The sequence below is a fragment of the Lytechinus variegatus genome, chromosome 16 (genome assembly GCF_018143015.1).
Source record: "Lytechinus variegatus isolate NC3 chromosome 16, Lvar_3.0, whole genome shotgun sequence".
NCBI lineage: Eukaryota > Metazoa > Echinodermata > Echinoidea > Temnopleuroida > Toxopneustidae > Lytechinus > Lytechinus variegatus.
Window position 1 is genome coordinate 11,885,542 of NC_054755.1, and position 14,464 is coordinate 11,900,005.

Genomic DNA, 14,464 nt, shown 5'->3' on the forward strand with positions numbered 1-14,464 from the left:
TAATGGATGTTGACAAGACTTGCCATTTCAAATTACGAATTTAAGTCTGATTAATCATTGAAAAAAAAACACTAAAAGCAAATAATTCAGATCAGTCCCCCTCTCCCCTCCCCCTCCCCCAAAAATGGTCAAAGTGCATGTACATTTGTTTAGTTTATCACCAAATATACATTTTATACTCCGTTTCCCTCCTGAATGCCACACCTTAAAGTAGTATAAAAAAAATTGTACCCCCCCATGCCTTCTTTCTTCCTTTCCCCATTTTAAAGGTACGATGGGAGGAGGGTGTATTACCAATTGCAGGTCGTAAGTTGGAATTATTGTGAGCATCAGATAAAGGAAAAGCCCACCCATTCATATTCAAATGTAAAATAGTTTGAAGATCTTAGTTGGTAATATTGCTCATTCCTGTATTGACAACTCCACTTTGCATACAATACAAAGCTAAATATCAACACCAAATATTTGTGGGAGTGGCATATTTGAAGCCATAATACTGTACAAACCGGATGAAATGTCTAGCAGTCTGAGAAAAAAATGGTGTCAAAGATGCCCTTTTATCTAGTTTCTTGGTTTGATACTGCAAATTTTGCCATCATTGAGTAAAAAGTTACTCTTTCAGATAAGCTGATATTTCTCCTTTTGATTTTTAAAAATCCAAATCACTATTTTGGCTTAGTACAGAGAACCTTGCTCAGGGACTTAGTGTTGGTTTTTGAGGTGGATGGCCATATTTGATAACATTGTGTAATATTAATGATAATTTTAATCTTACTTATATCCCATCTTACACTTACTTGTATATCAGAAGTCTGTAATTGCTCTCCCATAAAGTAACATAATTACTCTGGCTTTAGTGGAGCAGCTTTTATTTGAGGAAGGGAGTTAGGACAATATACAAATATATTCATGATTGCAATGGTGCGAGATTTGGCATGAGGTGAAAGAAAGATGCTCTATTCAATGAGGCGTTAGCCGAGTTGAATAGAGCATCTCTTTATTTTACCGAATGCAAAACCTTGCACCATTGCACGAATAAGAATATTCGCTATTTGTGTTGTACAATGCATCAAAGCGAAAATATGAAAAAAAGCAAGAGTTTTTCCCTGAAGTAATCTATGAAAATGGAGCAAAAATATGAAAGCAAAAAGCAAAATTCCACAAGCGCAAATGACCTCAGGCAGCATTGCGCATTTAGCCAGCAGGCTTTACGCGTATTTCACCTTCATTTTTAATGAGCGAAATGAATTGAATCGTATTGTGACGTCACCTCCTATAGCCGTGCAACGATACATTTTGGATATTACATCGAGTGTGCAACGGTACAAATGTTTTACATTCAGCCTTCCATGCAATGTCTGTTAGTGCGCAGTAAACACAGCCACCTTCATATTAATCTAGGACTAAACCCGCTATATCTGATTACCACTGTGCAATCTCATAAAGTATCTTTGACACCGTTCTCATTACGTACCTAAAACTAAATTACTGGAAACTAGTTTAACGGGTAGTGAGTTCGGTCAAAGCAGTCTTGGAAGCGATCTTCCAAACCAGTGCGGAAAACCACCTTGTGATGTATTTTTGAAGATAGCTTTGCCTAGTTAAACTGGTTTAAGCGTAAGTGAGGACACAACCGTTCTTCGGGAAGCGATCTTCACACATTATGAGCGTGCTACTCCACAGGACAGGTGTATAATGTCTACGCTGCAATTTCGAATTTCGCGCAAAACGTGTCGCCCCACTGGGAGCGTTTCCATAGCAACAAGATCGCTTTACGTGAAGTGATTTTGAAAAACCACTTTCGTGTGATAAAGTGGGAAGGCTAGCACAGCGATCTTCCAAACTGGTTTCCTGAATCGGTTTCCAGTACACTAGTTTTAGGAAGCGTAAGGAGAACGGCCTCTATTTCCAACCCCCAATACGTAGGACATTCCTCAAATAATTCATCTCTGTTTTCTAATTTATATGAAAGTTGTGAAGCTCTCATTTTATGAAGTGAAGTTAAACAGGAGAGATATGGGGGACAGATGTACAAAAGGTTGTTTTGTTAATGAAAGTTTCCTAATTAGGTTAAAGGGGAAGTTCACCCTGAAGAAAACTTTGTGGTAAACATAGCAGAAAAAATAATAAAAAATATTGGTGAAGGTTTGAGGAAAATCCGTTAAAGAGTAAGAAAGTTATTAGAGTTCAAAGTTTTGGATTTGTGACGTCATAAACGAGCAGTTGCCCCATGTATTATGTAATATAAAATGCATGAATTTCAAATTTTGTATGGTTCCTGATGACTTAATTTTGTTTTCTATTCATGATCGGGTGTGAAATGATTTGTCTATTGATATACAAAAAGTACAGAGAAAACCTTGTTACATTTTTGAGATAATGACATTTCATTGATTTTTTACCATTCGCTATGTAGGAATGCTGCTCGCATATGACGTCACAAATCAAATAACTGAAATTCTAATAACTTTTTAATTATTTGATGAATTTTTCTCAAACCTTCTGCAATATTTTTTATTATTTTTTCTGATATTTTTACCATAAACTTTTTGTCAGGGTAAACTTCCCCTTTAATACTACCTGATACTTTACCTCTCTCCTGCCCTACCTTCTTATTTCTATTTGAGTATTTTCTAAATCTTTGATATTATTTTGATTCACAGTATAGAGTACTGGTTCCGATGCATGGACCTGGATGGGGATGGCCTTCTCTCAATGTTTGAGCTGGAGTTCTTCTACGAGGAGCAACTGAACAAGATGGAGAGCCTTGGTATCGAGACCCTGCCGTTTGAAGACTGTTTATGTCAGGTATGTCTGTCCTTGACAACAGAGGGAGCTCTTCACTTAATTTCAGACTGGTATTGATGATGATGATGATGATCGTTGGAGAGTGAAGTCATTGAAAATCATTTGTTATTGTTGTGGTAGAGTCCCAAGAGCAATCCTTTGCAGTGGACAACACAGAAGTGAATATTTTGGACCACATGCAAATTGTCAGCCTAATCATTCAGCTATTGTCAAAATTAAAATCAATATAATGGAATTTGATGAAAGATTGTTGGCAGAAGAACATTTTCATGCTATTCTCACTATCATGAAAACAATCTGCAAGTGCAGAATCTTTTTCTTTTTTATTTTCCACAGCTAAAAGTATGACAATCAAGTCAACCCCATTAAAGTGCTATTGCACATATAGTATGTAAATGCATAATATCTCACTCAGTTTTATGCACTGACTGACCATGATGTGGCCAATGCAATGAGGTAATACTACACTAACCTGCTACTGGGAATTTAAGTGTTTATTTTAAAGTCATACTTAAGTCTATTTTGTAACTATTTTAATTCTGAAGTATTGTTTTATTTAATAATCGTTTCCTAATATCACTCTTTTTTATGGCTCTCGATAGCTACTGGACTTGGTGAAACCAAAGAATCCAGACTTCATAACGTTGCATGATCTCAAGAACTGCAAGCTGGCTTACATCTTCTTTGACACGCTCTTTAACTTGGAGAAATTCTTGGAACATGAGCAGAGGGATCCTTTCGCAAGCAATAGAGTAAGCTTGTAGCCGATTAAGGGCCTCTCACACCTGGCATTTGGAGAGTTCACCCTCACCTGACAAAATGTTTATTGTAAAAAAAGCAGAAAAATAATAAAAAAGTATAAGTGGTGAAGGTTTGAGGGAAATCCATCAAATATGATGAGTGTGTGCGCGTCGTGGTCTAGTGGTTCTGACTCTCGCCTTTCAAACCGAGGGTCATGCTTCATCTGAAACACTTGATTATGCATGCAAACAGTTAAAACACATCTCTTCAACTACAAAAACTCACCTGCATAGGCAAAATTATAAGGAAATGGAGACTCTGGTTAGAAAAAAAATGCATTTTGCAACATTTCACTTCTTACTTTGCTTTTAATTTAGGGTAAATGCACGTTCCATGATTACAAAATCAAAGCACATTATTGTAAAGAGGAATAATGAAGATTTTTTATGAAACCATGCTCACATAAGATGATGACACACTAATACCGCTTTCATTAACTTGCTGGTCCGGACCAGGCCTGTGCTAATTCATAAAATTTAGGAAACTTATTACCCCCTCAAACTTGAGTTGCAGAACTATAATTTAGGTGTTTACATAATTTGTTATTTTGTACAACAAATCCTTTGTATCCTCCACTCCCTGGAATACTCCCCAGGAAGTGGAGGATGTGCACACTGGAATGACTGATTCAATCTGATGACCGGGGTAATAGTGTATCTGTAAAGTGCTCAGACACGTCGTTCCGATGTATTAAGCGCTATATAAAAGCGTATTATTATAATTATTTGTATTTTTCTGTAGGACTATGAGACCGAGGGTCCAGAGCCGACAGACTGGGAGAAGTACGCTGCCGAGGAATACGAGATGCTGGTAGCAGAGGAAGGAGGACAGGATACACAACAACACTCACAGCAGGAGGATGACTGGTGAGTTTCAGGCAAACCCCCTTGACATCTTTAAAGGTCAAGTCCATCCCAGAAAAATGTTGGATTTGAGTAAATAGAGAAAAATCAAAGAACCATAACGCTGAAAATTTCATCAAAACCGGATGTAAAATGAGAAAGTTATGACATTTTAAGTTTGGCTTATATTCACAAAATAGTTTTATGCACATTTCAGTGACATGTAAATGAGACAGTCGATGATTGCTTTCACTTACTTTTTATTTTGTTTTTTATTGTTTGAATTATAGAATATTTCATTTTTTACAGATTTAAATGAAGGACCAACTTGACTGAACCATAATCACATCATACATACATGTGCACAGAATAACACATTTTGTTATCACATACATGGAAAACATGCAATCAAGTCTCATTGAAATCAATTCTTTTCATCACGAATTTTCAAACGAATCCTGGAATTGTATAGCTTCATTAGAGTTACCTTATCAAAGGAGGTAATGTGACTAATTGGCTATTTCAAGAAACTTCCTGACACAGTTACGTCAATTAGGGATCCCCAAATCAATGACACTGTATTTCTTGCAATTAATCGCACATTTGTTGCTTTATTTATTGCTGATCTGTTTCATGCAGAAAGGAATGTAAACTGTCAAATTGCAGTGCTGTGTATGTATTATTATTTTTTATTTATTTTGTAAGTAAAAGATCTGATATGTGTGTTCAAGTGAATACAAAATTTAGAAGTCATCATCATTGCAACTACTTGCATTTCAATGTGATTCTTCTCTTCTTAATATTCCGTACAGTGACTACACGGACGACTTTGAGCCTGAGGATGACATCATCACCATCGACCTGCGACAGAAGGCCACCATCTCCGAGCCAGGGGCGGAGCCACCGCAGAGGAACAAGTGGATCGGGGAAGGGGGCGACGACTCGGGCAAGGGGTTATGACGATCGCCCCCAGACAGTGTGATTCTGTAACCTTGATGTACCTTCATGTAATAAAGAGCTTCATTTTTAGGTTTTTTTACAGATGGCCCCATCCCTCGTGAATGGTCACCTCTGAATACGGCACCACAAAAGTCAGTGCCAGGTTTGGTCATGTCTTTCAACTAGAATTCTGTGAGGCTGCGTCATCAACTGTTGAAGTCTGAAAAGTTGCAAAGACCTGACAACCTTCCTTGGTTTTGAATGGCTAAGTTGCCCAGGCCACGTGTCTGGCTGTTACTCTGCTAACAACCACCCTATGTTCTTATGGAATTACTGAAAAAGAAACTGACTTGGATCGAGATAAAATGGCCTGAAGATCATTAACTATCACAATTGAGGTCAAAATGGAAGTGTTGTGTGGCTGTTCTGACACTCGCCTTTTCCACAACGTGAGGTTCCTCGTACTCGTGGGCATATCCTGTTAATAGGGTCCTGAGCCAACAGACTAGGAGAATCATGCCGTTACGGAATGTTAAGATATAGTGGAAGTATCTTGGTGCAGTGGTTCAGACTCTTGCCTTGCAATCATTGGGTCATGTATTTGAACCCCACTGCAACCTTGCTTCCTGTGGCAAAGGCGTTAATCCACACTTTGCCTCTCTCCACCCAGGTGTTCAGTGGGTACCCGGGAGGATTGCGAAAGCCTTTGTAAGTATGCCTAGCAATCCAGGTCTTGGAACTGTTGTTGGAATGCTCCCCAGGGAGTGGAGAAAGTGCAAACCTTGTGACCATGCATGCATCACTGACATATAATGCAGAATATTATTGTTAATGAAATACTTACAAAAATGAAAATGACTTAGAACTTTTGACGAGTATGACTAGTATTCCTTTGAATAAATTGCTTCCTGTAGATAATCTGCAGTGAATATCATGCCTATATTGTGTCTTTTGGGCTTCAACTTGATATGCATAACTGTAATTTGCAATAATTTCTGATTTGGAATCAGTTGTATGCAGGTAGTGATATTTCAAACAGTAACCCGTATGGAGTCATTGCATGGATATTCTTTGCTATTGATAATGATATCAAATATCAATTACAAATTTTTTATTGATAGATCAATTTTTGTTAAAGCAAATCAATTGATGCTTTCAGTGCCAAGAGCAGAAATGCCCCCCCCCCCCTTTGATGGGAGAGAGTGCATATATTGTGTGCATGCAAGCCAGAACTCAGTGACTGGGGTAATAATACATCTTCAAAGTGCTTTAAGTTTGTAAGAAGAATATTAGGATCACTAGTTTACAGATACCGTTTTTACAACAGAAAAGACAGTAGTGTAGTAACCTGCATTTTTCCTCTTTTTTTAATACCAAGACTACTTTCATTGTTTGATGCTTCTATATACTTTAGATGCTGCACTCATACAAATTGCTCAGTATTCAATAACAGTCTAGCTTTCTTTTGAACAACTAGAGATGGGTATTCTATCATGTTGCAGCTTGCTTTTATTATTTTTGTTCTGCTATTCCGTATTTCTCAGAAATCTTTTTGATACCTCTGTAGCCTTACTCCAGCTTGAGTTTTGAAGATGCATACTTCATTGGTGTAGGGATGCCACTTTACAAAACTGGTTTAGAAGATCGCTTTGTTTAAGCATTCACATCATAATCTCTGAACTAGTTAAAGCTAAAAGAAAGTAGTTGCAGCGAACAATTATTTCATAAGAAAGTGTTGAAAATCAAGGTTAATTGCCACAATATAGATCTAGATCTGGTACATTGAAATCAACTTATCTTTATGAAATCATGAAATTTGGCTGAAAACCTATAATTCTGATGCTCACTGACACAAATAGGTATATGTGGGACAATGTATTAATTATAACTTGGAAAAAAATACCCAAACTCTTATGGAATTCCGTGCTTGTTTCGCTCATTTCTCAGCAATTAACCACCTTTCCAAGAGTCATTTGGCACATATTTTTTATTTATACATTCAAACATTAGATTCTGTTCAAAATCATTTTGAGATGGTTACCACAATTGGCATTTATCTATAAGATTTCCAGGACCACTTATAATTATTTTTAAGATTGCTTCTAAGAGTGTTCCTACTTCAGGTTAAACTGCTTTCCACTAAACTAGTTTGATAATATAGATGAGAATGGGTCTTTCTTTACTCATTTATCTATATTATCTATATTATTTCAATGAAGTTTGGAGAATTTCATAATTTGGATGTTGTTTGTCAAAGTGATGATGCAGTGATTCTAGCTGCACATTGAAAGCAATATAATACTAGCAGAAGATGTCTGAGCTTCATATGAACAAATTAAAATGGACTTTGTCGTGAAATTATAAAGTTTGAATGTCTTGCAGTATCCCCCTCCCCCTTCTCTCTCTCTCTCTCTGGTTATAATCTTCATCAAAGGTTTTCTTCCTGTGGCATAAATGTTACAGGAAGAAGGGGAAAAAAAATCATTCTCAAGAGAGGGCGCTAAATTAGATTCAGTCATCAACTTCGAATTTTCACAAAGAATAAACTAATGGAAAATTATATCATTACCATAAATATTTGAAGTTTAGAATATTTAATCCAGTGTTTTCAAATTATTGAATCTTTACCCAAACATCAGACATGGGGTGGTCCCCCCCCCACCGATTTTATTCAAGCGTGCTTGTACTCAGAATCGTGTCCAGTAACAGTGTTTCGTATTTCCGTAAGAGCTGAATGAGTCATGTGCACTTATTCTGTTGTGTATATGGTGGTCAAACTATTCTTTCTGGTTTACACCCCATTCATTAATTCAGGCCATGTATGTATTGTATGTTCTTTTAGTGTCATTTTTCCAAAGCAATACACCAAGGGACTTTGAAAGTCATCTGTACTTTTATTATGCACAGCTTTATCATACACAACTGGAGAATGATACATTTATTCAAGTGGCGGATCCAGGCAGGGTGCAAGGGACAGGCACTCTCTCTATATTTAGAAAATTACTCATTAAACATAGATATTCAGAGCTAAATCTGAGGAAATTGTCGTCTGTGCCTCCACTATTTAGCTCTTTGCAGTTGTATATTGTATTGAATTTTTGACATTTTAAAGAAAAAAATACAAATTGATCTTTGCTTCCCCTCTGTTTCAAAATCCTTGATCCGTCACTGCATAAGTAATAATTGTTGCCATTTTAGAGATGGGTTTTGTGAAGCAATCCGCCATGATGCTAATAATCAGAATGTTCAGTAATACTGTCTTTATCTATATTTCTAACAATATTTGTCTGTATATTTTGCTCTAAAAAGCTATCTCAATTCAATTTGAATTATACAATGAATTTTGCTGTAGTACTACTTATATTGACACTTTAGGATGTGTCAAGAATTATAAGTGCACTTCTTTCTCTGCTTATTGCGAGGATTTTTTTCTTTGTTGTAAAATTGATATTCAGGTTGCCTTTTCAATAGTCTAATATTTATTGTAATAGTTGTCTATTATAGGACTTAATTATCTGTGAGATTATTTATTATGTACAGAGGATAGATATTGTTTATGTGTATAAGAAGGAATATGAATTATATGAGAGAATGCAAGCTTGGCATATAGTGTCTCAACACTCAAATGAAATGTGATATGAATTATGGATTATGTGTAACAAGGGTCATGATTATTGAATTGTTTTTAATGTGACTGATGGATTTCAGGCGTGCGTGTAGTTAAAATGGCAATGTAATTCTTTGATTTATTACTTGAATAAGAATGCGCACTTCAGATTCTCAGATACAAATTAGTATGTTTACTCTGAATGCATAAATAGTAACAATTATATTCCAATCTACTTTTGGAATTTTATTTCCCTCTGTAGTTATTGCTTGTATCAAAATTTAAATGTGATCTTCATATTAATTGATTATATTTTTTTCTTTTCCATTCTCAGTTTAAAATCTCAAATGATCCCCCACAATAGATAATGTACTATAAATATTTTCTAACAAATATGCTTATAAATAGCATCTACACATGAATTTTTTCCATGTATGTATGGCATTTTATGATGTCATAACAAAGTCTCCCACTCCCCCCAAAAAAATAAATAAACAAAACTTTAATAGTACCTGTAAAATAATTTTGATGATGAGTAAAAAAAAAAATAATCAAAATGAATAAAATAATGATAGATGGGCACGCTACTTTATCTTTCATAATTCATTTGAATTGGTGATTTGATACCAGTGTTGTAAAACAAACACCAGTTACTTCAACTTTGAGCAAGCCTGGAGTTTGGATTTGCACCACATGGTTTTGAAATTATACCAATGAAATTTGTATCTATGACACTAACACTCAACACAAACACTGAACACCATATACTTACAATCACTCAGTGTTTGTGTTATTATCCATGAGTTATGATAGATTTCTGGATTATAGCAAACCTAGATGCTTCTTTGATCCAGGCATTATTTTATTATTTAATCTTAAATCTGTCATTGAGGAATAGTGCATTATATATTGTGTGCTGAAAGAATTACCCAAGTAGGCATTGTAATCTGTTAACTAGAATATACAACTTTGTTTAAAATGTTAATTTTCAAAATAATACCAACTTCGGTGATATCTACTTCAGACCTGCATTAGTAGATAAATAGAATAGTTCGATGTGCCTCTTGCCTTGATTTTAAAACTAGGAAAAGAGTAACAAATGGCATAAATATTAATGGCCTGCAATTACTTCAGAAAGTATTTGATTTAAATGTATGAATGCATTATGTGAAACATTTTGTGATATTATAATTATGTGTGTTTTTTTTTCAATGAACAAAACTTGAATGGTGTAAAAAAAAAATCATCTCCAGGGCGATTTTAGTAAGTTAAAGACATGGATCCAGGAGTTTGGGCACAGGGGGCATGTGCCACCCCCTTCTGTAGGCAAGTATTTACAATGTGCCCCACCCCCACCCCAGAACTTTTATTATATTATTTTTAGTTGCCTCCCATTTTGAACTGAAAAAATTCCCACTTTTTTGCAAATTAGATTATCCTGAAAAAATTCAACATATTTTGAATGTAATTTTTTTCCCCTACAATTTTATGTGCTCCACCTCTGACATCATAGATACGCCCCTGTTTTGGTATTGTGTCAAGAGTTGTTAGTTTTTGGTTGAAGAGATGATAGGGGTGTAAAGGTCTTATATTTAGTGTGCTTGATTTATCAATCATTTTAATGTTGATTCTCTGGGAGATCAATTGAAAAGGAAAATAGATTTTCTGCAAAAAAAGTTATTATTAAAAAAGAAGATATTTGCAATCCTAACTGCCAAAGTTTGAATTCTGATTATTTGTGGTGGATACTCACTCATCTTGGAATGGAGAATGGTAGAGGATGAGAGCAAGGGCGGAAATCTCTCCCCAAAGGAAGGGAGGACCAGAGGCTGGAAAATTTGACAAGCCCCCCAAAAAGTGGGTCATCTCGACCAAAATTAATTTGACAAGCAAAAAAAAAAGGGAAAAAAAATACCCAAAATAGTAGGAGGGACATTTGATATTGTGCCCCAACTATTTTGGGCAGGGGGTTCTCTCCCTTCCCTAACCCCCCACCCCCCTGGGATTTCCACCCATGGATGAGAGTGGAGAAGAGAGAAAGAGATGAGATGGGAAAGTAGACGTCAGTGGGTGTAACAGCTAGGAGGGGGAAGGGGCATAAAGCTAGCACTGGACCAGCCCCAGCCTATTTTTTTTACTCAAAATGTACTTATTACTGCTCATTTTAAAAAATCCCATCCAAAAATATACACCAATCGTGTAATCGGCTGTTTTTGAACAATCGATTATTAGTATCTTTAAACCCCCTCCAAAAAGTAGAATAATGCATGCAATCACGAGAAGGGTAAAAATTAAGGGATAAGAAGAGAGTGGTGATGAAAAAGATGAAGAGTAGAGCTGGATCGTTTGGAAGTAATAAAAGGATGAGAACATTTGATACTCGGGGGGAGGGGGAGCAGTGCCACGGGGGTTCACAGGGTGACCCCCCCCCTTATGATTTTCAATGTATTGAAAAGTTAGAACGGAAAGATCTGGGCCATTTGAGATACTCTGTAATTCAGTTGAGAAAAATATGACTATTTCAAGCTTTTGTTGGAAGCAAGTAACAGACTAGTATTCTGTTCTTTATAACGTATATATACAAGAGACGTTTATTTTAGGTTAACTGCAACAACATTTACTGCGACCATCTTGGTAGGAGCCAGTGCCCGGAGCCAGTGCTTCTTGGTAGAAGTGTTCACGTGTAATAGTCTACGCTTGCAGACCTTTATCAGTTATCGCCACAATGACGTCATCTGTAGATCGTCTTCCCCCCCCCCCCACCCCACCCTAGCTCCAGGATTTACTCAAGGATTTCTTTGTTGGTATTTCATTTTAAAATACATAATAGATTCTCTCTTTGGGGCGGCGTTTCCTTGAAAAGAAGGTGCTACCGCTGCTACAAATCCCCGGGCAATGCCCATAAAAGTTCGGTGTCCTCAATTTTATTTCCTGAATATGCGCTTTGGATATTTCAAATACATAAATGAAATATGATGAATCTGCTATATTACAAATGTGAACAAAATGGAAAAACAACAATAAATGATCAACAAACGAATGAAATATTGAGAGGGGCATAAATAAATTCACAAAATAGGGCACGCAACTCTTTGACTCGCTAAACAAACTTATTTTTCTTTGTTCCGTTTTTCTTTACAAGCACCTATTATAGAAAATCGAACATTCGTCTCCTAGTTGATATACGTACGCACCGGCATGTGTGGTCTGCGAGAGCAGAGCGGAGGGGATCGAGATTGCCCCCTAATATTTTTCAGTCAGTAAAAAAGAGAGAAAATGAAAAAAAGGGGGGAGGGAGAAGAGTAGGCCTATTAAAAGGAGAAAATACCCCCATTATTCAATTGAGAACAATATGACATCACAACTAGGTCGTCATGACCACCTCCCGCCAACCAAAATCTCAGAGTACCCCCTATAGATTAAGTCGCGTATGTGAACTTATCCAAAATCAATGTTTTGGGCCGTGGTACCAAATATTGAAATAAGGGATTAATGCACGTCGTTAAATAGCCCTTTGTCTATAAACCAGGCGGTAAAGCATAAAAATGGCAGTTGTGTTTCTAGCCAAAATATATGCACATTGAGAGAGTATACCCCTTTCCGTCATTTATTCAGGGGATATGAATTTCATGTGGGGTTTCGGTGTTCGCCGGACTCATTTTGTTTTTATAGCTTATTTCCTCACTCTCTTTTTTTGTTATGTAACCTATATGAAATTCCCGTAATAGTAAATAATTGTGTGGAATATTGGAAGTGATTTGGTTGTGATTTATAAGAAAAAAAATCAAACGTGTTTTTTTTTATTTCGCATACTTCAAGCCTTTAACAGAGAACATTTTATTTGTCGCTTTATATTGCGGGTGTTTAACAGCGCACGGATAGGCTGACTAACTTCATGTATCCATTAAAGAAATACCAGGCAAAAGAGCACGATAAGCTCTTTTATACCAAATCTGTCATAATATGACAAATATTTATGGAGATTGGTAGATTTTACGATTTTGACAAATTTGTGCACCAAATACTTATCAAGGTTCAAAATGCCATGGCAAGTTTAATCAGCACGTGCCCCCCCCCCCCCCAGTCAGAATTAATCCCGGTCGCAAGAACCTCACAAAATATGTCATGCAGGGAAGTTCAACTATTGTGCGATATATATGAAGAAATATTATTCAGCCTCCAATAAAAATGTAGATAGGAATATGAGGAAGAATTGAGAGAGGAGGAATATAGAATAGAGGGGTTGAAGAAGGTGGGGGTGGTATATTTATCAAGACTGTAGGAGGGGCAAGACGACGCCGGTAATGAAGTCATCCGTTTTGTTAATTGAATAAAAGGGGAATTGAAATTTTTTTTTACTCGTCTCTTCCTTTCTTTCCCTCTAAACACTATTTTCTTCTTTTATTGTTCCTTTTTTTCACTTTGACTTGAAAAACCATTAGGGCCGTCACCCCCTGAGGTAAAAAAAAAAAGACTAAAAAATATACACTGTACAAAGATTCCTCTGCGAGAAAGATACTGCAGAACAATTCCTGTAATTATATAAAATAGATAATAAATCTCCTTTTATGCGTACATTATAAGCATAAAAGGAGATTTATTGATTTTCTTTTATATTTACATTTTAAAAAAAAACAACAGATTAATCATCGTCAAATTTGTCTTTTCAACAATGGATCGAATGTATGAATGTATACCTAGACTCCCAGGGCGCAATGTATATTTGCCAAGGAAAGAAAAGGTGAAAATGAGTCACACGCTTCAATAACTTCAGAATAATCCGGAGACATCTGGACTCCGATTTTATTTTTTTATTTAAATCATTCTTCTCTGCCAGATGTTTTTACCTATCGTTTTACCGGGCAAAACATCATCTGTCGTTTTCAATGAATCTAAATACGATTATCTCACAAATTGCAGGTACACGTATATAATTTCTCGACATTAATCGCTAGCCTATTTCTGTCCAGGACTTTTATAATCTATTATGGGTTAAAACCTGTTGTAAGTCTTTCTTGTGCAGTGTGATTAAAATGTGTTATTTCTTTCCAAAGACAAATTTACGGTTTATCTATTATCGTTTTCAGGATCGAGAAATAAGTGTTAATGTTACCGCATAGTAGTAAAATACTGAAGCATTTCGACATGCACTCATCGGAGTAAAATCGCATAAATGACAATTTCGTAGCGTAGAGTTGAAATGCAAATGTTTGTAAAGTTGATTTAATTTCAAGTTTATCTTCATTTAATATTCATTTGGTTTACTTTGGCCATTTTGTTAAAGAATTATCTTGTAACATTATAATATGTTTTGTACGGTCCTTATAAAAAATCAATACCATGACCACCCATGTAAACAAGTCAAGTAATTAAATAATAACATTCGTCATGATAATACATTCAGTATTCTAGAAGAATCACAAGACTAGATAAGTCAAAACTTAAAATGAACATCAACATCAAGAAA

General features: G+C 36.0%; 1 protein-coding gene across 2 annotated transcripts in view; it reads left to right on the forward strand.

The window, feature by feature from the left end:
- LOC121429391 (serine/threonine-protein phosphatase 2A regulatory subunit B'' subunit beta-like) overlaps positions 1–5,891 on the forward strand; it is a 78,136-nt gene extending 72,245 nt beyond the window's left edge. For both annotated transcript variants that reach the window (XM_041626370.1, XM_041626369.1), the window contains 4 exons: positions 2,664–2,808; positions 3,411–3,560; positions 4,351–4,475; positions 5,264–5,891. In XM_041626370.1, coding sequence (XP_041482304.1) covers positions 2,664–2,808; positions 3,411–3,560; positions 4,351–4,475; positions 5,264–5,411 — 568 coding nt within the window. In that variant the 3' untranslated portion in view covers positions 5,412–5,891. The remainder of the gene's footprint in view (positions 1–2,663; positions 2,809–3,410; positions 3,561–4,350; positions 4,476–5,263) is intronic.
- The last annotated feature ends 8,573 nt before the right edge of the window (positions 5,892–14,464 follow it).